Here is a 26,358-nt window from a genome sequence, read left to right as displayed (position 1 = left end):
GCATGCCTTGCTTAATAAGTCCAAATTTATATAAAAAGGGCATAGACAATGTACGTCCCAAGAAAAGAAAATAAAGGAGAAAAATACATAAAAAATTCATAAGGTTATATTTAAATTGCTAATAAAATAAGTTTGAAATTTAAAAGCATGAAAATTTAATTCTTGTCGAACATAATTAGAATTTGAGTCTAAATTTGATGGTTGACATTATTTGTCAAGTATTATTTTTTTAATTATTTTTCAATAAAAAATACCCTTCAAATATAAATAAATAACTTATTTAAAAAATATTACATACAAACTAATAATATATATTATAATAAATTTATATAGATTTTGATGCTTTGTTAAAATCTCTCCTTTCATGTAATACAATTTTCTTAAAATTTTATTATATTTTACGACAAAAATGTCTAAATTTGACTATACAACCATCATATTTAGACTAAAATTGACAATTGATTTACATATGTAATATTTTTTTTCAATGACTATTCAATCAAAAATACTTTTCAGACATTAAAAATGATCTTATTTTAAAAATTATATACAAACTGAATATAAATAAAAGTAATTTAATATAAATTTTATCATTTTCTATAAAATATTCCTAAAATAGGAATTATGAAAAATAGAATCAAATTTAATTCCGAGTTATTAAGACGAAATCTCAAATTCGCAATCTCCAAGCCAAACGAATTCAAAAAGGCCAAAAAGAAAAGTTAAAAAGAGTATTTTATCCAACAAAACTTTTCTACAGGCGGAAGTTTTGTTATAACTTTTTACCATTATTATTATTCAATTTTTATATCCCTCGGTCGAACTTTGCAAAGTTCTAAAAGTTAAAAAGCATTATCTCTGTATATACCTTCACCTAAATATTTGCATAATTTAAACTAACATTCATTTACTTTTTGTTCTGTGAAACAAATCTTTATCGTTTTCGGACAAATTTGCTGAAGTTTGAGCATCGATTATCAATTATGGCGTTCTTAGATGATTTCATTAACAGTAAGTTTTTGATTCTCTGTGCCAATTCTTTGAAACGCTGTTTATTTTTCCCAAGCGCCAAAAATTTAGGTGAAATATTTCGTCAAAGGTTGCAATGTTTGGGCATAAAAATAGAAAAGCATTTGTCCAGTTGGTAATGGAAGTATAACAGCTATTTTGGCTAAATACTATAGCGTGGATTACTATTGACACAATTCATGTAGTAAGTAGGTACAAGTTTTTTCTTTTGGAGGCAATTGTTTTATTACTAGGGTTTGCAACGGTGAAATGAACTCAGCGCCAGTAGAGAAAGAGATATCAGAAGCCAACTATAATCTGCCAATGCTTTAGACATAAGCCAAATGTATGTTGAAACCCTAACTGAAGAATTGAAGTAATTGAAATTCTGATATTATTTCTATAGGTTTTGATTTTGAAATATAGATCCGGATATCTCTTTGTTTGTGCTCATTTTTTTAAATAACAAAAGCAAACTGCATTCTGCCAAAGCTTTAGTCTAAGCCGCATTCATCTTGATGCTCTAATTGAATATTTTGATTTAACCAAATTTCTGAGATTATTTCTACCGTTTTCCATTTTTGACATATGTCTGGACTTCTATTTAATCTCCTTTATTTTAGCTATTAAAATAAAGAAGATTGGAGATTGAGTAGGCACATATCTGTTTCATAATAATTTTTTTTTTTTTTTGGAGGTTTGGTTTCTATCATATTTTTGGAGTGTTCATCTAAACTCTAAACCTTCGGTCCTCTGTACATGCTAGCTACAACTAGAGGAAAATCTGTCTCTACCTTTGGTTATTGATGAAATTCCTAGAATATTTTGGGAGTGATGGGCAGTAGTCCCATGGGTGGTTGGGTCGTAAATTTTCTTGGAAGGTGCTGAAGAATAATTGAAGTGGTAATTTACAGTCAAAGTTGTCCCATGGTACACAAAACTTCAAGCTTCATTTCAATTTTCAGAAGATAATATTTAAACTGCCATTTTTCATTTCCAGAAATATCTAAAAAAAAATGCATCATTCTTATTTTTCTAGAAAACAAGAACAAACATGGGATATCTCTGTAAAATTTTCACGTATGCACTATAAACTCTCAGTGCCCCATTTTTCCACATCAGCACAAATCTTTCTCCACAGAAATCAGCGCTCTCAAAATTTTGGCATAAGTTTTAAAATTTCTTGTATCTTGGAGCTTCTATCTTCAATGAGACTTCAAAGTGCAAGTAGGAGTTTCATACCCCTACATGTGACTGCACGCATAAAGTTTCTACAAAAAATTTTCCTGCTTAAATTTTCACTAGAATATTTTAAAGTTACCTGTTGTGACCTAATCACACATCACCCCATCCCAGCTAGGGACCCCCTAGCTTTTAGGCCCTTTTGGTCGTTTGGCCTTGGTTTTTGTGTGTGTTGGTAGCAATCTCTTCAATCTCTCTGCTTTGCGGATGTTCGGAGGTCAGTTAGAGTTAGTCTACTCCTCTGTCGAGCAAATTCTATGAAGTCTAGGGCCTGTTTTGTCCTTTTTCTAGGGTTTTGCCTTTTGTCCTACATTTTAGGGGTTCCTGTTAGGGTTCCGGGAAAACTAAGTCTACGAATGGAATCAGGACCCTTCGAGGGACTTCCCAGTGAAATTAGAGCCCAAACGGAGCAACTTTATATTTTTAGAAAGTTCCTATTTTTTAGGGATTTTTCCGAGTCCCGGAATGTCGCCATTTTGCCAAAAATCAAACTTACTATTTTTTGTAAGTTTCTATTTATAGTAAGTCAATATTGCACCCTGTTCGGGGATCTAATGTTGACACCTGGAAAGTTTCTATTTTTGGAAAGTCAGTACTGGCAAGGTCAGTCAGACGAGGCAACAAGGAACAGGCGTTCGTAGACATTTCTAATTCCGAAAAGTCAGACAACAGACAAAGATAGCCAGAAATAGGGTCAAGTGCTAGAAATCCATGCCTAAAATGGAAAGCTCAGGAAAACACTTCAAAAGCACAGGAGTTCTAAATATTCTAAGCACTGAATTGAGGAAGCCATTCACAAGTGGAAAAATCCATGTGTCCATGGATATGTTGAAAATGTGCCCAAGGCTGGGCTGGGGCGCTGAATTGAGGAAGCCATTCACAGGTGGGAAAATCCATGTGTCCATGGATATGTTGAAAATGCGCCCAAAGCTGGGTTGGGGCGCTGAATTGAGGAAGCCATTCACAAGTGGAAAAATCCATGTGTCCATGGATATGTTGAAAATGCGCCCAAAGCTAGGTTGGGGTGCTAAATTGAGGAAGCCATTCACAAGTGGAAAAATCTATGTGTCCATGGATATGTTGAAAATGTGCCCAAGGTTGGGTTGGGGCGCCAAAACCAAAAAATGCATTCACAAGTGGAAAATTCCACCAGGCCATGGACAAGGCTAAAATGCGCCCAAGGCTGGGCTGGGGCGCTGAATTCAAGAAGGCATTCACAGGAGGAAAATCCATGAATCCTTGGCGTGGTGAAAATTTCACCCAAGCTAAAAAATTGAAATTTTGCCTAAGGCACGGAATCCAAGGAGTCAAGGAGGAATAAAAAGTAGAATTCGCCTCGGGTGAATTTTCGAATATGCTATTTTTAGACACCAAACCCCGACCAAATGTGGAAATTTTTATAGATTCGGAATCGGGATGAAATTCCCCATCCAATGAACCTGACTCCTAAATTTTAGGAAGATCCCTAAAAAATAGGGATGTGGAGAAAAGCCATGAAAGTTCCTTCGACAGTGAGAGATGACAAGTTGGAGTAGAATCGAGCAAATCCTGAGAAAGATCCTTCAGAATTGGAAAGAATAAAATCAACAAGTTGGCAGGAGGAATCTTCCAAGTATGATGCATGACTAGGAGCATTTAAGGAAAGTCCTAAATTTGAACTTGTTCGCATGGGAAGTTGCCTTTGCATGGCATAGTGATTGAGGAAAGTATGACGTGCCATAAATGCAATTACTAATTTGATGCCTCTTGAGAATTCTATATAAGTTGGGAATGGCATTTCATTTTTCACGTGCAAGATTCAGGAAAGGAGTGAAGAAGTGAAGAATATTCATACATAGTCTCTATTTTCATCATTTCGAAGTACTCCCAAGATGGCAGAACCTAGCAAGGCAGCTACTATCTCCAGGTAGGCGTTGATCAAAGCGGAGATGAAGGGTTTTCTTCCTCATTCTCGGTTGAATTCAAGATGGGAAGAAATCAGCGATACTAACCTTGGCACATTCAACTGGGCTGCATTCAAGATACGAATGTTCGGAACAACAGGACACAATCCATCCCCGACAGCTATCAAAATTGTGAGAAGTGGAATAGTTGCAGCAGCTGGCTTTCCTCCCGCTATTCAATGCCCAAATCTGGTCTTGGAATGTGCAGCACATTACAATCTAGAGCGGAAAACAATCTCAACACCAGATGGCAAGTTACTGGCAACATTGATTCCAGAGTCAATTGGTGAAGCCTTCAGAATCCCTTCACATTATTCCATGACGTACAGGACCAGTAGCGGAGCTCAAGCAGTATATGAAGCAAGCCCCGCCAGGTGCGCTGATTTGATCAACAAGTAGTGGTTGCTGAAGCCTAGAGTGCACGCTTCCAAGATGCCCAAAACTCTCACAATCTTCGAGTTCAAGCAGGAATATGTGGACATGATAAAGATGCTGAGCAGAGTAATGGGATGCCCACACTCGGTGAACTTCGAGCCTTGGATGTTCTTCTACATAGGCGAGATTATGAATTCAAATACACTGATCGACTGGGCTAGATTGATCAGTCACTACTTGCATGAACAATTGAAGAACCTGAAAGAGAAAAGGTCTCAGTACTTTTTTATGAGCTCCTACCTATTCTATATGCTTGCACGAAGGGGAGGATTCGATGGGCTGCCAGCAAGAGGAATCATGGGCTGCGGACTAGCTCAGTTAAAAGTGCATGAGTGTTATCCTCAGCTACATCTCTCCAATGTTAGCTCTTACAGGTTGGCGAATGACACCTTCACCATGTACTTGACACGACTTATGCAAAATAAGTTACACATGAGGTTGTCTCCACAAGCAAGTGCCTTGGTCTAGAGGTATGGCGCTGCGTTCCTGCAATTCCCCAAATTCACCTACATCAGGACGCAAGGGTTCTCCTTCCAGTCTTACAAATTGCCCAGATATCCGTCAGATAAGCTTATATTGCTCGAGCTCATGAGGCAGTTGACTGCCTATGATCAGCTACAGAAGAAGAAGAAGAAGAAGCAATCTATTGAATTTCCAATTGTCTTGGGGGATTTCATGGAGATATGCCCAGGTTTGGAGGCCGCTGAAAGTGCAGCAGGGGAATTGGCATTCTATCGCCTACCATTTTACACATCCAGGGCCCAATATGATCCTTACAGCCATATTAGGAAGGTTGTCGGTGTCAAATTCATACACAGATTTCACTTGGAGGATTATTGGGAAAGTGTCGAGGATGACCTTGAGGTTCGGAGAAGAATGCACTCCAGACTGCCCCTCGACACCATCAGAATAAGTGAGATTCATCAGGTACCGGATCAGGTAAAGGAAGATTCAGATTTGATGCAACCCGAATTCGAGAAAGTAAAAGATCAACCTATCCAATTGCCAGATTGGTTAGAGCCTGAGGTAGATGATTTGAACATCTTGGCTAGACCAGTGCTAAAATCCACCAAGCACTGGATTGACAGGCATATAAGAAAGCTGGTAGAAGACAATGTCCATTTGACATACCAGTTGATGGGAAATCTGGATTCCCACAGTGAGGCAACTGAAGGCTCTTCACAGGGTCAGGCAAGAAGAGAATCCCGGAGGGACAAAGGAAAAAATGCCCTAAAGAGGCCAAGGGCAGCAAAGATGAAGGATATCCAGCAGGAAATCCCGCATGAGGTTCAACAGGACACCCAGCAAGAGGAACCTCCACAAAAGAGAACAAGGACAGGAAGGGAGCATTCACTAGTTAGCTCTTCAAACATACGAGAAGTGGAGATGTTCCCACATCCCGCAAGCCCACTTCCAGGGAACGTTCCAGTGCCTGATATACTCAGCACCAATGCTTCACAGGGCCGTCACTAGCCAAGAAGTCAGAGGCAAGAAAGTTCCCCGCACTAGGAAGAAGTTCACCAGGATAGCTTCGCAGAGACTATCCTTGGTGAAATGGAAGAGGAATCTCAGGAATAGGAGCATGCAGACGATCATAGCCATTCCATCTCCGCGCCAGATTGGTTGGTAGGCAGATTGGGGAATGAAGCAGAAGGAGGAATCAATCCTGCTCAAGAGTTAGAAGAATTATTGAAGAGGATGGATCAACCATCGGAAAGGAAGGCTCCCTGAAAGTTTTCCAAGGTAGTTAGGGAAGAATCCGGATCCCGGACTTTGCACATCGCTGAACCTGCGGTGGATAAAGATAGGAGTGAGATTAGGCAGGAGGATTACGTCATCAGACAGGTTGATCTTGGCCATGCTTCCACCGGTCAAGTTGTGGGGGATTTTGAAGATTCCTCCTTAGCCATGAAGGAGAAGTTGCTGAAATCAAAGGTAAAATGTAAGTGGCTGAGGGAGGAAAATAAATTTCTATGCGAATACGTCAGGAGTTTCAAAAGAGCCCTCAGGGAAGCAGGTTCTTCATCTACTCCTCCTCCCTTCCTTCCCAAGGAAGTAGTTGATGATGCAGAACTTATTAGAGCAATGGCACAAAATTCCCGGGAATGGGTAGAGGATGTCTACGCCGAGGCAGGAAAATTCATTGAGGATCTAGCTCAGCTTCATTCAAAGTTCGTGGCCCTCCTAAGCAGATTAGAGACAACAGAAGAACTATGGGAGGATGTAGATGTTTACCAAGACTTAACCATTTCCTGGCTCAGGGCTCTAACGAAGACTCCAAGGCAAACCCTGGTGGACGGGAAAGTGATCCAAGAGAATGAAGCCTACGACTTTCCTCGATGGTTCTACGCCATCTGTTAAGGAAAGAACACCCTTGACAAATTCAGCATTGATTCTGTCACCTTGAAAGAGTCTATCAGAGGGATACAGGAAGAAATCCTTAGTGCCATGGAAGCTTTATTTTCAAGGAAACTCAATGACGGAGGAATAACGGTGAACTCCTTGAAATCCCAGTTGCACGATTTCTTCTTCGTCGGTTCGTTCCCTAAGGAACATTTTGCAAATGTTTCTTCATTTTCCAGTATGATGAAGAAAACGCAGGAAGTCATGGCAGAGTGGGAGAGCTTCTTTTCTAGAAGCGAAGAAGAAATTGCCTTGATGGAATTCAACATTGAGAATGTGCCAAGTGTCTCCATCGGAGAACTAGAAGCCGTCGTCGGTAGATTCAATGCATACGCCATTAATGAACGAGATAATGGTCGTCCATTTTTGGATGAAAGTCTTTTGACTGAATAGTGATGGCGTATTTATTGCTGAAGGAATATTGACTAGGCGTGGACCAGTCAACGCATGCCACCACCGGATAAGGAATCTTCTTGCATGTCGCCTTCTCATTATGGTTTTATAACAGATTCTTCGTGCATGCCGTCGTCACTTGGAGAATGATGGGTATTTATGATGGTGTCGGTTATATTCTGGGCATGGTCAACATCATGAGGCATTTAATGTGCTGAGTGGTCGCTATTTTAGGCTCTTTTAATTAATTGTGCATGGGCATAATGGGTTATTAATTGCAGATTCCCACTTTCTTGCACCTTGAGTGGGGAATCTTTAGGGCAAACCCTAATTAGGGTTTTTGCATGTAATCTTGGCTTGAGGCCTATATAAGGGGGTGACCCCCTCATTTGTAATCAGGAGAGACTATCGTCAGAGATTGTTGCTAAGAGTTTTTGAAGCAAACACTTAATACATTGTTCAATTGTTGGTGTGTTCTTGTGTTGTTTTGGAGATCGCATGGTCTCATTCTCTTCATAGATTAGATTTGCTTTCATTCTGTTAGATGAACTGGATCTGATAGGATCGCTTGTTGCAAAATTCGTGCTCATACTTTTGGTGTGCAGCTGATTGTTGCATACCGTGCAAAGTTAGCCTGAGCCTCCGTTATATGTGTATGTTTAACTTCGATTATCAGGAGAGATTGTTCGACTTGATGGTTTCTCTTGATGATTTGAAAATCTTTAACACACCCTCTGAAGATTGCACTGCCTTCGTATAAGTTGTGCGTTGCTGGCAAAGCGAAGCGTGGTTGGATTTTGCGCAAGATATCCCGTCTCCTTGTTCATAGGGTTAGATTACTTTTAGTCTAGTTTTTCTCTACCCTATTCCTATTTACTTTCCGCATAATTCAAAATCCAAAAGATCCAAAACTAGAGCTTTTATTGCAGATCATCTGTATAAAAAAATCCTTGAGCTTGCATAAGTTTCTTCAACATACGTAAGGCCTCTTGGGTTATTAGCAAACCCATCAAACAACTGAGTCACATCCATGCACTGAAGGAACCTTGGGAATTAGCCGTTTGAACTTTAAGTAATCCTAGCATATGGACTAATCTTGATCAAGAGAGGATAAGGTGACCGTTGGTGACTTTATTCTGTGTTAGATGCGGTCATAAAAAACACATCAACATTACCCATTTCCTTTATTTATATTCTTCATGGGGTGAAGTGCTCATTGAAAATAGGAGCTGTAGTTCCATTGGACCCTTGGTCTAGAATGATTTATTTATTTCAGCAGCTTGTTGTTTCCATCTGAGTGGTTGTTGATATGTCCATTGATTGAGTAATATATTTCCAATTACATCTATAGTATGCAAGTGCTTTAATATAGCTTACATTGAATTTGAATTGAAATGAATATCTTATCACTACAGATTCGGTCTGAGCCTGCTATGGTAAATATTGCAGAGCTATGCTGTGAGAAATATAATTGCCTTGATTTGTCATATCTTGATCAAGAGAGGATAAGGTGACCGTTGGTGACTTTATTCTGTGTTAGATGCGGTCATAAAAAACACATCAACATTACCCATTTCCTTTATTTATATTCTTCATGGGGTGAAGTGCTCATTGAAAATAGGAGTTGTAGTTCCATTGGACCCTTGGTCTAGAATGATTTATTTATTTCAGCAGCTTGTTGTTTCCATCTGAGTGGTTGTTGATATGTCCATTGATTGAGTAATATATTTCCAATTACATCTATAGTATGCAAGTGCTTTAATATAGCTTACATTGAATTTGAATTGAAATGAGTATCTTATCACTACAGATTCGGTCTGAGCCTGCTATGGTAAATATTGCAGAGCTATGCTGTGAGAAATATAATTGCCTTGATTTGTCATATTTTGAAGCCTCTTTCTTTGGAAACTGGTGTTTCTAGCCTGTGATATACGACTTACCAACTCAACAAAAAGATTAAAATGAAACTAATAACTTGTTCTCTCCATTATTAATTAGCAATCTGAACATCTATCTATAATAATTTTATCTTTTGGTCTGTCTTGTTGAGCTCTCTATTTAGATGGAGTTCTTTTCATTCGATCTTTTTTTCGATGCCTCACAGATTTTTTGGTGTACATGTTATCTTTTAGGTTTCAACTGACAAAATTTAGCTGTTGAAACTGAAACATGTAGTGCTAGAGATTGTTTGTCCTTCGTGAACATTGTTTGTTGTCTAATGACTCTTAACAATGAATCCAAGTATGAAACATTTTTATGGTAGATATTTTTTAAACATGAACATTGTTTGCTGTCTATTAACTTATAACAATAAATCCAAGTATGATATATTTTTATGGTAGATATTTTTTGAATAATAGAAAAAACATAATGATTCTTGCATATGTAATATGTATTAAAAAAATAATTTATGTTAGCGTCTACCTGGGTTGTAGCTTAGCAGCATATTGTATTGCATTTCATTTGTGAGATTAGTTTTCCAGATGTTTGTTATCTATTAACTCTTAGCAATGAATCTGAGTATGATATATCTTCACGATAGATATTTTCTTATATGATAGTAGTTATAAACATTAACAATTCTTTTGTAGTTATTGGGAAATAAAAAAATGTTAATATTTACTTGGATTGAAGCTTAGCAGCATGTCTCAGTGTGTTTAATTTTAAAAGGAGTTTTCTACACCATGTACTGACTAACTTTATATCCATGCTTTCCTGATGTTCTCAGATATAGCATCATTGCCTTCAGACCTACATCGAAATTATGCACTTATGCGTGAACTAGACCAACAATTGCAATGTAAGTAGCAAATATTATTCATTTACTAAGCTTTTCAATATATTAAGAAATGGAAAGTGTAATAACTAGATCTATGTGGGTACTCAAGAATGTGTGATGATGAGATTGACTTGGTTATGCTTTTTTTGTGCGTCTTTCAGTTGTGTCATCAGTCTTGTATTAACCATCTATTTGATAGGGTTTGAAAATCTTACAGCTGGGTGCGTTCTGTCCTAGGAATTGCATCTTGATCATAATTCAGAAGGGTCCTAGTTTTATTGATTACACAGGCTATGTATAATCAACGATCCTGCTTGCAGAAAACATTGGCTCCATGTCCTTGGAGGTCCAATTCAATATGGATAGGTGTCATCCAAGTTGATTGTATAATGAATCTCCTTCCCCTCCACTTTTTTGATGCAAAGATTAATGTTGCACTGCACAAAATGAGGTCATTGAGGCACTTTTGGGTCAACCTGTTGCATTTCTTTGTGTGAAAATCCTCAAATTTGCTCCAATTGTGCTTTCACCTAAAAGCACTATAGAGTTGGTACAAAATGTGGATGGCAAGGCATTGAAAACTTGATGTTTTTACACTAATCTTCCCACCTCAAATCTTCAAGGGCAACATTTATGACCTTGTAAGTAAACTTATATTGCACTTCTTTAGGAGATTTAGATTTAACACCCATTAGAGAAAATAGTGTGGCACTTCTTGTGCCAATTTCTTCCTTGATCCTTTACTACGACCTCAATGATTTTCACAACTTCGTCAACAAGGGCCTACTCAAATTATATGGTCTAGCTACCACAAACACTTTTCTGACAATAGAGAATGCAATATGCTTAGATCAATAAGTCCCAGTATGGGCTACTTGCAACAAAATGGTATGCTATTATAATACCAAAAATTAGCACATGTATCTTTGTCTCATGATGTTTCTCTTGGTTCTACATGGTACTCCTGAGTGAAGATTGAACACCAAGAATATTGCAAGGAATACAGAATCCTGGAGATTGTGTTCAACCAAATCTTCAATGGATGAGCTTGGTATTTGTGGGGCACAACAAGAGGTTACCACATCAGTCTCCAAGTTAGGAGGAGAATTCATGACAAGTGCACTTGTCTCAACTGTCCTTGTCTTTTTAAATTTCTTCTCATATAAATCAAGGACGAGTTTCCAGTGAATTGCACCTTTGGACATCACAGCCAAGAATTCGTATAAGGTGATATTTGAGGTGAATGATGTTTCCTTAATCCTCAAGCCACAATAATTGCACACCACCATTTTTGTGTTTGTATTCAGTGTGCCATGCCTCCAGATCCTTGGTCTTGGCACCACTACAATTACATGTGGATGTTATCTCTATTTGCAAAGTTGCAAACCTTAGTGCAAAAGCTTTTTTTTTAAAACCCTAGCTTTGAAAGAAGAAAGAAAGGAAAAAAAGAAACAAAACATGAAAGATTAAAACCTTAGAAGTGTTAGAACACAACAAAAATGAAAGAAGCAAAAAATTCTGAATAAAAAATAAAAAAGAGTTATGTACCTTACAAATGTGATGGATAAATTTATCAAATTGGTTGGGGATCACTCAAAACGAGTCCCAAAACTGAAAATCGATGAGTCAAAAGCACAAGAATGAATCTCATAAACATGAAAGAAATTAGGGTCTTGTTGTTTAAGGTCACAACCTGTTTTTTTCCACCACTAGGTGAGTTTTCTTATGGGACTCATGACTAGCCGCAATTTAACTTGTGAGTTACCCAGTGGGTTCCTGTTCAAAATTCACTGGTGATTTTTTGGGCAAGTAACTTGCTGACCCTGCCAAGAGCACTCCCGAGTCTGTAACTTGCAAAGTTTAGGAATGATACAATAGCAATAAACAATAATTATAGCACATCCATCTCATTCTTATGCTGACATTGTTGTAACCTATGATTTACTAAATTAATCATCTTTTTCTTTTTAAATTTGTAGTCCTTTCCTGTTGTTTCTTCCCACCTCTCCTTCCATGTAATAATCTTCATTGCAGATTTGTTTTTGTGAAGCTTTTTGAAAGATAACCCGAATTTCATGCTGTTTAATCTTTCTTCTGAGAATGGAAACAGTGCTACAAAAGAAAAATGAAGGACGATGTAATCGTGAGCTAGAGCTTATAAGAAAAGGGGCGGAATCTGGCAACATAACTGATGCTTCAGTTTTTAGATTTTCCGATGATGCACTTGCTGAACAGAAGGAGTGCTGTAATATGGCTGATGAAAAAGTTGCTTTGGCAGTTCAGGCCTATGATCTGGTATATCTCATATTTCTTTTTCTTTGTTGCACATTATGTTTGCAAGATGACGCTATTCTACTGATATTAAACCTGTAAATGATAAGATATTAAAAAAAGAAGGAAAAAGAGCTCAGTTTATTGTGCTGAGACTGGTAAGATAGTAATTAAATGTCGCAAAGACTTGTATGTATTGTACAATAGACCTTTAGTAGTTTATACGTAGAAGGATAACGATAATTTTGAAACTGTCATCTGAAAGGATGCGAATCATCATTGATAATTTCTATATTAAAATTTACCTCTACATTGTACAACATCTGTCATTGTGGAATCTATTCATAAATCTACCTCCAAACAGATATCGTCTATGTTGCATTTTGTGTCTATCTATTGAGGTCTATACCATTCCATTCCGTTGCCACATCTTTGCCTTTATCTATGCTGCTTCCTCTTTTTTTTTCTGGCAACTTCCATCCTATTTATTTTTCTTGATCAACATTGTTTGTTCTACTTTGATTTTGTCTCCCTTATTTCAATTTGTGTTTTTCTTTCACATCTCTTTGTTTTCCCTTCTTGCAGATGTTCACTTTTCAATTTGTCTTCCATGATTCTCTTACTTGAATGTTTCAGTTTTTGTTTGTGGTAATGTCAGGGCTGTTTTCTACATATCATGACACAAATGCTATAGATATTTGTCTTTAATGTACAAATGTACTAGATTGTGTGAGATAAGAATGAGTGCACAGCTGCAAAAATAGTCGCTAAGTTTACCCCTGCCAATTAGTTGCAAAGTGTGTGATTGGTCCTTAGAGAACTTTTAATGGCCATCAGCGTGGTTAGTTTGGTGGGCTTACTTTCACACCATTAGATATTTTGTAATGTATGTATGCCAATCAAGATTACCTGTAATAAGAGCCTGCATGATTTGTTTATTAAGCTTTTTTTTTCGCACTATGGAATTCTTTGTATTATAATTTATAAGTAGCCTATCCACACATAAAGATGGTAATTGTATTTGAGTTCTATAATATTGCATGCAATCTCTTACTTTATTTTCTTTTACATTTTTTGTTTGGAATCCAAGCGCATAGATTGTGAACTTGTGGGTGAAGAATAAAACAGTCACAGCCTTCATTTATTCTTCTAACTGTGCATTGCTGATTGGTTCATTCTTATGCCTATTATTGTGAACATTAAGTGTAATTATATAGATTTTGGCTAGGTTACTGGGTTCTTTAGAATCCCTTGTGTACCCACTTGATGTCGGTCCATGGTTGGGACAGCTTGGGGATCACTTAGGATCTGCCTTGGGCACCTTGTAAGTCCTGTAGAAGGACTAATAGGGTGCTCAGGGCAGAATGTGGCCAAACCCAGGGTGGACCTGGGCACGGTCCATGGGCCACCCAAAAACCATTTTTTTTAAACAAAAAATGCCTGTGTAACCTAATTTCGCCCTAAAGTGAGAGATGTTTGCTTCTTTTGTCTCGTTTCACAAAGAAAGTGAGTAAACCAAAATTTTTCTCTTCAAGTTGTTATTTTTGATTCTCGAAGTTTGTTGCATTTTTTAGTGAATATGGAGAAAGACCTAAACCTACATGAGAGAAAGGGTTGCATAGAGAAGATTTATCTATTAAATGTGAGTGAATCTTGTATTTTTTTCAAGTTTTGAATTTTTTTAAACCTCTTATACACGATATAGGTGTTATAATGCTTTTTTTTAACGTAGTGTAGGATTGTAAATTTGTATTGTACCAAGGACATAAGTGATGAAATAGGTGATCAATTGATACAAAAAATCAGTCCCAGTCAACCCATAAAACTGGGTATTGAAACAATAGTCCAATCATTTGACAAAATATATTAACAAAGATGTCTTAATCGGGCCCTAATAGATTCTCAAGAATTGTAAATGGCTGGAGTTTTTTTGCCTAAATAAGCTTTTTGATCTGTCAAACAGTACATGAAACTGCCTTACAAGATAGAACTTTAGACTTGAGCATGCTGATGGCTGAAATGACATAAGTGCATGGCCATGCCTGCATGCTTATAGGCAACTTTCACATATTTGGATCTCAGAGTGGGGATATGGAGGAAGTCTTTGGAACATTTCCCTAGCATTTCTGGTACCAGTATGACCAGATGTTCGATGAACCATTGGGGATATTCACAGTTTCCCCCATTTCTACATGGCAAATATGCTTTCTAATATGTTACAAATTACATTTTATAAAATGATCATATCCCAATCGCCCAACATTTATCTCCTATGCCCTAAAATTGCAGGATACATGCTATTAAAAAACTGCAGCGTAATGAGATATTATTAGCTTAAGCATGAATACATTAGCATCTCTCTTTAAAGATATAAACAACAATATGCGGAGGTTTTCATAACAGAGATTTCAAAAGCTTTTTTTAGATAAATCCTTCTTAGCATTAACAAATTTAGTTGAGCTAGATATCAGTATACAATTGGTGATACATGTCTGTACTAGTGATAAATTGTCTAGGGAGAACAATAAAGAAATTTTTGTTTTGTTTTATATGGCATTATGACTAAAGACAAAAGGAAACAGAGATGCACGTGTAAATTTTTTAATTTTGATGCCTAAAACCAGTGAATTTCAATAGATGGACTTAGATGTGCACATGACTAATGCAAAGTATTTATTTTGAAGAATGCTGCGCTCCTTTGCTTACATTCAATGGAACCTGACACTAGACTTTGGCAATCCTTATATAGCTAGCATATTTGTCAAGTAAACAAGATGCCTGTGCTATGTCTTTTATCAAAAAATCATCTTCCATGTGGCATATTTGTTTTTCAACTATTGATGCTACAACCATATTCACTAACCACATGTGTGTCATATGACTGGAACTGACATTTCACTTGTGTTATTGGTAATTTTCTATTTGAATTATATGTTGCTTTGTGATTGTGAAATTTACATTACGAAGCAATGATTCATCATGAATCTGAAGACCTATTCTCTTTCTGTAATAAATTTATTATTTTTTATGTATTGCCATACCTTGGTTCCCTGCATTTTACACTGAAATTTGATGGGGTCACTGCAGATGTTCTTGAAATCTATGTTCCATGGCGGTTTGGGGATGCAATTCCAGGACATCCCCTAGTGGGCCATTTTTAGGGGATGGCAAGGGACGGTGATAGACAAATTATATATATATATATATTTGAGAGTAGTAGTATAACAGCATAATAAATTTCAATAAAGCATTATGACAGCAGTCTCAAACATCAAAAAACCATGGTCTATCAATATCCAAAAGTCTCAAACATGTATCTAGAAGTCTCAAACATCAAAATACAAGTGTCTATGAAACTAAGCCTTATTCAAGCTATCAATATGCAAAGACTTAGAACCATCTTGTTCACTATCACCCTCCAGTAGAAGTGGATCATCCAATGGTAGCCCAACGAGTCCTAGTTGTTGGGTTAGTGTTATGTTTGGTTTCAACTCTTTATGTCATTTTGGGGTTCCTTTGTGGTTTAGAAGTCCCTGTGGCCCCCACATGGACCATTAGAAGTAAAGAAAATTAAAAAAAATAAAAATCTATTTGTTTTGTTTTTGTAAGCTTGGAATCATTCCCAGCCGTAGGGGACGGCTAGCCATTTTGGGGATAGGGGGGACGCCAGTAGATGTCCCCTTTCCGTCCGGAGGACAGCGAAATGTCCCCAAATGGCTGGGGACGTTTCTTGGGATTTTTGGTCTAGTGGGGACGGAAAGGGGATGTTCCCTTGGTGTCCCTCCATCCCTGAAACGGCAGGGGATGGGGATGCCGGGTTTTGGGGAAGGGGATGCACCCCCTTGTAACATAGCTTGAAATGCATCCCTCATTTTCATGCCTGCGTGTTCTTGAAATTTGTAGAAATGTTGGATGCTTGCAATTAGTTTGTCTTTTTGACTTCATTTTTAAATATTAATAATGTCCATAGAAAACTAGAGGTATTTTTCGCAGCTTGTCTAATTCTGATATTTATATCCAATATAACTGTGTAATTTTTTAGTCAAACTCATTGACCCATATTTCACGAGTAGTGGTTTACATGAATGCATTTCTCATGAGAACGAATGGTCCACTTAACTCTCATTGCATCTAGGTGATGCTCATAGGGGTGAAGCATTGGGACTACCTGGGAGGTCACCCATAATCATGAAGTTAAAATTTATGTTAGTCAGAAAATCTTGTTTCTCTTTCTCAGATGTTGCTTATGCATTTTGTCATTTCTCCAACATAGATTGACTATTATCTAGATTGCCTACTTCATAGAATTATCCATATCTTGACATACATGAAGAGAAGATGAATTTAGCCAATTGACTAATTTTCCAAATTTAGTTTCTCTGTGTAAATATAGAATGAAATTTTAAATTTTATTCCAAATTTGTATTGTTAAATTGGTTGATGAAAAACTTCTATGCATGCTGTTATATCCTTTGGCTAATTATCTTGTCCCATTATAGCAGTGTTTTGTTAAAATTTTTCTTGCTTCTCTACATCTGAGATTTTGCACTCACTTAAATTGTTCTTTTGCTTGTCTAAAATATGCGTCCAGCATATGGTTGCAGATTTGCTAAATGGTCTATCATTAAGTGCCGATTATAATTGTTGTATGTTTCAAATCCATTGGACAGCACTGGCAATTTACAGATTATTTTGCAATCTGTGTTGTTGTCTTTGATATATTTGTATGGCACTATAAATAATCTCCTATTTTTGTCTTAATTGTTCATTATGCAAAGCATAGCTTGGAAACCCAGATTATTCAAAAGTTCAGCAGCCCAAATTTTTTCCTAGATTCAGGTCTCAGCAAACAAATGAATTACATAAATACATAAAATAAATTTAAATAATGCATGACACACAAAAAATGAATTTAGATAACACAAGGCTATTTTATTGTAGTAGCATTACTCCAAATTGTGATTGACTCAGCAAACCATAAATGGAATTCATTCGTTGAGATTTTATTGGGAGAAAAATAACTGCTAAAACTGGGGGAGAAATGCTTTTTTTGGTTTGGCATTTCAATCCAAAAAAGGGAATATTTCTGCTTTTCCTTCTGGCATGGCTCAAAACAATTTTAATTTATATAATTTACTTCTTAAAACCAGAGCAAAGGGTCTGGGGCAGTGTCCTGGGCATGTTGTCTGTTATAATATGGGGTTTGTGTTGGTAGGTGTCAAGGAGTGGAACCCTGGCACCATGCCCCAATTCAAGCCTTTGAGGTCACAGGCACCTTCATGGGGGCATGCAATTCATAATTTAATCACTTTAAAGTTCTAACCAACCACCGATAAATCCTTTCAATCACTCAAGAGTGAATTCTTGCTGCTGATATCCTAACTGCAGAAGCCAAAAATGACATGAAGAAACACAAAAAGTAATGATTTTTTTTTTAATCAAGGGTTAACAATTTTTTCTGGTGGCTGAGGCTGCAGAGAGAACTCACGAGTTTCAATCAAGTCTTTCTGTTCTGCAGGGATTGGTGCAAAAGTGTCTTGTGAGTTACTTACCAGGCATAAAAACTCGCAATTTATTGCTAGTCAGGCAAGAACTCACCAAGTTTGAAAAAATCTATGATGCAAAGTTCAATACAAATCCATATGCTAAAACTGTCAATGTGCAAATAATTTTGATAATCTATATTTCATAGGACATTTGTAAGGACCACCATAACATCAAATTAACATGAACCGCAAAATACATATAGTCAAGCATAAATTAATGCCACGAGTTTAAATATACAAGATCAGGGATGTGAAATTACATTTTGACATAAGCTGATAACAAGACAGGACATAAGGAAACATATGCCTTTACAATAGACCATATGGTTGAATACAATGAAAACATAGGGAACAAATCATGAAGACCTTTCTGACAGGAACTCCCGACATCTATCTTCCTTGAGCACATCATGGGCGAGAACATTGTCGAAGCGCGTTTCCACCCTACCACAAAGTAGTTATTCTTTCCTGGAATCTTTCATGACACGAAAGATACCCCACCCAACACGAGGAAGATTAGCAATGCGATACTGGCAGGAGTAATGAAATTTGTGCAGCATGATACATCTACAATTTAACAATAATGTAACAATATCATGGGCACACAAGATGCATGTAACATAAATATGAAGACAAAAGCAACAATCATTTTTTAACTATCTAAAATCGTTTCGAGATCTCAGCTCCATCCCAATCACTAGGAACACATAGTAATGATAAACATAATGACTAAATTACAATCAGGCATATAATCTTGAAGTCAAGGTCAAAGAACATCATTATTTAGATCTCCATAATCAAAAAATATAACTATAATTCAATTTACTCAACTTTTGAGAGATAAACATGACTACAATCATTAGTCAAATGTCATAAAAAAGGTAAAGGGAATCCAATATCTTATCAATGCCTAAAAGAATTTACACCAAAACATCTTCATTTTACCAATTTCCTAACGCAACATAATCTTAATGAGATCAACATTAATAAAGTCAATATAGACATTAGTTTTCCAAATTCAATGAGCTCCTAACTATTTATAAACACTCCATTATAAGCGTTGGTTATTGTGTTATTCGATATAGGAGGAAATATAGAGTATTCCCTATAGAACATTATCACATCACTTATAGTAAGAATGACGTATTATCTCTGCTCTTACAAGTCTATGTGTGGCTTGATCAATATTAACTAGGTTAAAACTCTCTATACATTGACAATGTTAATACTCTATTTGAGCTCTTCTAACTTAAGAAATACATAAGATATTTAGATGTCGTCTTCAATATTGGAAAAATTTGAGAGAAAATATTTCATTCAACACCTTTGATTCAAACATGGGTCACACTCTACTTCCCTTATTTGTGAATATAATACCATAAACTATTACCTCAATTTTAATGTTCAAGGCATTAGGTCATTTATAACTAAAAACTAGATTCACTAGTGAACGTAATTGCATAAGATTTACACCAACGATTGTCATAAAACATTAAAATAATGGTTTTATGGAGATTTGAATGATATAAGCATTATTGGCATTGCACACCCAAGATTACGATACTTCATCTATATAGAAAGTATGCCGCCACCAACACTAGTCTATAGCTTAGTCATAACCTTAGAATACTTGATCCTTCTATGGATCTAATGTAACTAGAAAAATCTATATGCATTACTACTAAAGTTTCTCTTGTATGGAATAAGAGAATGAAATACATGAAAATTTGTTTTAAATGACAAAAGCACTGATTTTTTGACCAAGAAAGAATAGTATAAGAAAAGTCATAGTAAACGGTTTGTTTCCTGGTCAGAACTCATGTCCCTTAAGACATAATAATTTCATTCAATTCTTGTTATGCATGCACCTGGATCAAACTAAACTAACTCAGGTTCAAATAGCAGAGATTAATAGTCATTGTCTTCTTCCAAATCTTTATGCATATAATTTAAATAGCATACAGACAAGAATATCTGCTCCAACACTTTTATAGGCATTGATGGATTGATAGCCTAAATAATATCTTAGTTGCATGATTGATAGGACTCTCAAGATATATTTTCTTATCGAAGCCTCTGCATGCAGTTTGGCGATATGGGGAAATCATTTGGTCTGCACTAAATATGAACTGGATGAAATTCTAAATTGGTTTGAGGTGAAACAAGAGAACAAATTACTAATGCAGCGGATATTAAGCATAAAGGACGTGGTTGATACAAGACTATGACGATTCCTAATCAACATGCAGATCCATTAACAGATCAAAACTTTAGATGTAAAAAAAATAAAAATAAATAATAAATAAATAAATAAATAAAAAAAATGTAAATAACTGAGTTCATGATCATACTTGCATGTTCTAAGTGACGACAGGGGCGATTGATCAAATCACAACAGTAAGATCTCTTGGAATGAATAATTTAATTGAAAACCATGGCTTCCCAACAAGATTACAGGCTATGCTCAAAATAATTAATTAACCAAGTTCAAAACTTTCATTCCATTCAAAATATGGAAGATCTAAATTCTATGATCAAGTCCAGATTGGATATCCATCAAGGCATAAACAAGATAAGAGCTAATTGGGTGTGTTAGTTCGCTCTGGTAGACATGCATGCAAAAATATGTAAAAATAGACAAGGCTCATGCACTATTTGACAGAATGTCTTTAAGAGGTGCCATATCATGGATTCTAATGGTTATATTGAAGCAATAAGGCTAGCCACAAATAGAGATAATATGCAAAATGATGGAGTAAAGAGTTTCACAATATGTGACAAGTCTAGAGGGTTTCAAGCTTAGATCTTTATTACTCTTCAAAACTAAACAAATTAAGGGATTTGCTTACATACCAAATTTCATAAACATAAAGAAATAACACATTACCGCCTTGCCCTCTTTGATTGCTCCTTTGTCAACATTTAATTCAAAAGAAAGATTAAACAAACAGAGGGAGCTATCAGAGCAACTAATTTTTTTGTTTGATTCTTTGTCTCAAATCGAGAATCTATAGAGCCCAAGCTACGTTGAGGTTCTTAGATCATGGAAAGTGTTGGAAGGGCTATGATAATCCATCAGATCATATGAATATATCAAATTTAGTCCATTATAGAAAATGACTACTGTGCGTTATGCTACATGCATGCTTCGAAGATGAAGGAAAGCTTTTGGTTGATATCACGAATGGTGTTGATTTAAAGATACTTGGATTAAAAAAAAACTCTTAGATGAACATAAAATAGAACAATAGGAATGTAGGATTAAGAAAAATGCTGAGTTGAATAGTGCATGCTATGATTCATGGATCCCTAGAGAATAAGGATAATGCATAGGCCACAACTGGAAAGAGAAGGTTGTGAAATACGAAGATCTACCAAAAACTTCAACTATCATTTTCAAGGGAAAGTGGTGTTGAAAGATCAATAAGACTGGTAATAAAAATTATCTCCATCTTGCCGAAATGAAAGATCATGAATCCGATAGGGGGACATTCGAAACTTACCTGAATGTTCAATTGTACTATGTAGAATCATTCACTCTTACCAATGTCTTTTCCTGATGGCACTTGGATGTGTTTGAGTCGGCCTTTCTTTTTCTATAGCTACCTCGATTACATACCATTCCCTCATACTCGATCTCTTCTTTCCTTTCTTCTGGCATTTACCAATCTGTCTGTCAAAAAAAAGTATCCTAATTGTTGTGTCTCATCTCCCATACATAGCTGTGTTTTTATTTCAAAAACTGTCACTACTTTTTGTAGGGGTGTCGCCTTTTCCTAATGGTGCATCGTTGCATGTCCATTGTGTTAGTTGTAATTAGGGTGAAGAGCGGATTCCAATTGCCTAAGGCAACATTGGAATCCGCCCTTTAGGGCTGGGCCCTCTTTCCCTTCACACGCCACTCTTAGGGCTGGGCCCTTCTCCTCCCACACGCCACTCTTAGGGCTGGGCCCTCTCTCTCACGCCAACCTCAAATAGGGCAGACCCTATCCTCACGCCACTTGATGTGGCTTTATAAAACATGCTAAGGAATAATAATAAATAAAGTTTATTTATGCTAAGCCGACTTTAGAGGTTTATATCTAGAGGAAGATATATATATGGATTCATCAAATGAAGTAAAGCAATTTCATCACATACACAATGCGATCTGCTCTGCTCCTAAATGTGATCTGCCCTCCTACACTTGGCGAATCTGCTCCTTGGTGAACTGCAAGAACATTTAGCTACATGCTGCTTCAGCCTGTCAAAGTTATCTTCTGCTGGTGGATGTCTTGATCATCTACAACTAGGGCATCACTCTACATCACCTTGGCAACTTGCTGTTTGGACAGCAATCAGAGATAAGTGTTGTAATCAGAATCTTGTGTTTAAAGCATAATTAGATCTGAGGATCTTTCTTGCTGGGTTTTTCCTCCTAGGAGGTTTTCCCAGGGTACTTGTGTGTTGTGTGTTCATTTTGTTCATTTCTTTACTTTTACTTAATTCTGGAAATTCCTAAGTACTAACAGCATTTAATATTAATCTGGAAATTAAGTTAAATTTCTATTTCCTGAGTATTGAATTAATTTAAAAGACTAAAGTTAACACATTGGAGTCCAAAAACTACAGATTTATGCCTCACTTTGGGTGGCATCAAAACTCTTTTCATAGTTGACCCCTCACGAGTGAAGTTCCATTTCTTTTATTGCTCCTGAATTGTAAGATAAATCTGCCTTGCATTCATGTAACTCAGCCCTTTATCCAGGAGAATGGTAGTTTCATTCGGAATCTTAAATATATTTATTATTATTTCTAATTTAAAACCACCTTCAAACTTTGATTTTATATAAATCCATTTATTAAAAAAGAAAGCATTCATTATATATATTAATTGAAAAGATAATAATTACATTGTGAAATGAAATATAATATTTTGATTTATTAAATACGGAACATATAAAGCAATAATGTAAAACATAAGGGTTGTGACAACATTATTACCGTAGAGCTATAAATTTTCATTAAGTTGTCCTAAATTGTTTATTATGTGATGTAAAAAATGGCTTTTCTATTCTTGTTAAAGTCTGACCAAATTTCAATCTAATTACTAATGCGGTGATTTGTAGGTAGATGGACATATTCAGCGCCTGGATAAATATATGAAAAAATTTGATGAGGAGCTTCGACGTGGTACTTTCCTAACTCCTTGCTTTTAGTTTTGTTTACATATTTTACTAAAAATTAAGATTAAGGATGTGGGCATATATTTTTCTCTGTCATTTGTTATCATCTTATTTTGGTTGCATGCAGCAATTGCTTTTGCTTCATTTTAAATAATATTTTATGTGCAATTCTCCATCGTTTCCAAACTTGCTAATGCTACTCCTCTGCAGAAAGGGAACTTGCAGGTGCTTTAGGAGCCATGGATCAAAATACTGATAACAGTGGCAGAATAGGAAGAGGGAATGAGAGCAGCAAACCTGGGCGCAAAAGGTTAGCTCATTTTCAGACTATTTTTTGTTGATTAGATTAGCTTCAGAGCATTTGTTAATATTCCTCTTCTTACAATTCTCTCTATGATTTTGCACCAGCGATAGATTTCTGATATATCAATAAGTTATTATTTTGAAGAAGGTTTTGCCTGATTTGCTTCTGGATGGTAGAGTATGATTTCATTTCTTCTGTTAGTCTGTTTTTTCAGTATTATAACATTTGTAGCCCTTAATTGAATAACTCCTTAGAAGTTGAAGTGGACTGTAGGAAAATTCAAGATGGTTCCAATTGATTTTATGTTTGTACTTCACTGTTCAATAATGAATATTAAACAACAAACATTTAAGAAAAATATACAAATTGCAGCTACTGTGCTAAGAATAAAGAATAATAAAATTACATCAACTACAACATATATAGGGCCAAAAGGGTCTATAAAATGTGTCAACTTTTTGTAAAAAGATATAATATTTTTCCATTTGTTCTTTCTAAACAATTTTGAATTATATCGTATATACCGTCGACAAAGTTTACATAGATTCAAATATATGGTTTTACACATAGGGCATATTTATAAAGCACCTGCTGTGAAGTCCCAAACTTTGATTGCACGGTATGCTTCAAATTTCAGATTTGTTAATGTTTTGGATATTGTATATATCAAAGAAAGTGTTTCCAGAGTTTGATATTTGGACTGCAAGCAACAATGAGAAGATGAAAGAAAAGTACAGAAGAAAACAGAAGGCTACAAGACTACAAGTCCTAGTATTTGATTTGAGTCCTGGCTACAATTTAGAGTCCCTTGGAGTTGAATCTAAATATTTTGTTAAAATTTAATGAGAACATTATTAACAATTTGACAGTACCATTTAATGGGTATTGCAAGGACAAAAATCAGAGTTGAGTCTCTTTGTGGTCTCTGAATTAATTCTGTTTTTGATGTAATATTCCCAAAATATCAGATGATATGTACTAACTCTGGATAAAGGCTGAACCTATTTGGTACGTATTTCTATTTTTCCAAACATCTTTCAGGAGTTTTATTACCACAAAATGGTGTTCTACTATGTGCTATAAGATCTGCCTAATAGGTCTTGAAAGTTGAAGGCCTTATGCGTCTCGATTCTGCTTGTTTTCTGGGGGTTGAATGTGAAAGCATTTCTGTTTAGTTAGTTATTTTTATCTTATCTTCTGACTTTTCCTGTTCTCCATGGCCTGATTGAATGGCCAAGAAACATTTTAAAATTGGTATTGAAGGAGTTATATTGACTAAGATGAGGGTTTTTTATTTTTCGTATTTCAATGAGAAACCTTACCAGAATTATGTGGTTCTTTGACTAATTTGTCAGCCAATTTGACAATTCTTATTTCCATTATTTGATAAACATGCATTTGGTTGTGCATGTTTAGTAAAATTGTTGGGAAGATTTTCATACTCATGATGGCATGACATTGACTAATTTGTCAGCCAATTTGACAATTCTTATTTCCATTTCTTGATAAACATGCGTTTGGTTGTGCATGTTTATTTAGTAAAATTGTTGGGAAGATTTTCATACTCATGATGGCATAACAATTTACATATCATACCATTTTCGCTTTTGTCATTTAATCTTGTGCAATAACAGAACACCTGATGAAGCAGAATTAATTCTATACATCCTGTTATGGAATATTTTGTAAACTAGATACACACTACCAAATTTTCCTCTTCTTTTGCAGATCTCAAGTAGTGTCAGAGCCACTGAATATAGATCTGGATTTGCCAGTTGATCCAAATGAACCTACGTATTGTTTCTGTAACCAAGTATCCTATGGCGAGATGATTGCATGTGATGGTCCAGATGTATGTATACTGATAGTTTTATTCATCTTATAATTTTTGTCTTGATCTAAAGAGTCTTGAAGATGGATTATTAACTTTAAGATACGTTTGGAGAAAAATCAATGTTCTAATTGTTACTTCTTGTGCAGTGCAATATTGAGTGGTTCCACTATGGTTGTGTTGGGATCAAGGAACGCCCCAAAGGGAACTGGTATTGCCCTAATTGCATTGGAAATGACAGACGCCGAAAGGGAAAGTAGGAAACTACAATTCATTTTCCTAATTGTGTATTTTCTTATAATGAACTGGGGCTAAGCTTTCACTGAAGAGTCTGTATATTTCTGTAATGGAAGAAACTGATGTATTATTACTGACGCTCATAAAGTAAATAGGGACAACATAAATTCAACCAATTGTGCTTTTCTTACACAAACGTTGATTGTATATTACCAGTGTCGTATTATTCGAGTTTCTGTGCCTTTTACAGTTTATGTAAAATTTATTAATAAATAATGCCACCTGCATGGATTTGTCTAAACTATAATTTGTTTATCATTGTGGTGCAGAGTCATATGACAGAAATTTTCTCTAAGATAAATAATTATATTATGTACGCTAATTGTCTTCCTTCGATTGCTCCTTGACAGGATTAGCATGTATAGTCTCTATGAATTTGTAATTTTTTGTCTGTTGTAAATAAGAGGTGTTATTTATTTTCATGGAAGATCAGTGGAATATTTTATTTGGCTTGCTATGGCCAAGAATATAATATAATCCACCACAAGTTCCACTTCTCTCAAATTATCTATTTTATAAAAGCAGTTCATGTAATAAGGTCAATGAAGCTTAGAGAAACTTTAATACGATACTCAAACTGGCATCAATAAATAATGCTTATCCCAGCGAGTTAGGATGGTGATGTTGAAATAGTGTTAAACCTGTTAAATATTATTTTCATAGTTACCAGGAGATGCATCTTCGATCCCCTGGGACGCGTATCGGGGATTGGAGCATGTCTCCAGAGATGCACCCAAGCGT

At 35.9% G+C, this 26,358-nt stretch overlaps 1 protein-coding gene across 1 annotated transcript; it reads left to right on the top strand.

Annotated features, from left to right (window-relative positions):
- Nucleotides 1-811: 811 nt before the first annotated feature.
- On the top strand, nt 812-25,858 carry LOC131068842 (PHD finger protein ING1). Its single transcript, XM_058004112.2, has 7 exons — nt 812-1,011; nt 10,153-10,224; nt 12,314-12,498; nt 23,129-23,192; nt 23,396-23,495; nt 25,218-25,341; nt 25,470-25,858. The coding sequence occupies exons 1-7, from the start codon at nt 984-986 to the stop codon at nt 25,578-25,580; spliced, it is 684 nt and encodes a 227-aa protein (XP_057860095.1). The 5' UTR covers nt 812-983; the 3' UTR covers nt 25,581-25,858.
- The last annotated feature ends 500 nt before the right edge of the window (nt 25,859-26,358 follow it).

This window comes from Cryptomeria japonica, chromosome 11, assembly GCF_030272615.1.
Source record: "Cryptomeria japonica chromosome 11, Sugi_1.0, whole genome shotgun sequence".
NCBI classification, from domain to species: domain Eukaryota; kingdom Viridiplantae; phylum Streptophyta; class Pinopsida; order Cupressales; family Cupressaceae; genus Cryptomeria; species Cryptomeria japonica.
Note: the sequence above shows the minus strand (reverse complement) of the source record. Positions and strands in the feature narration are given on the sequence as shown.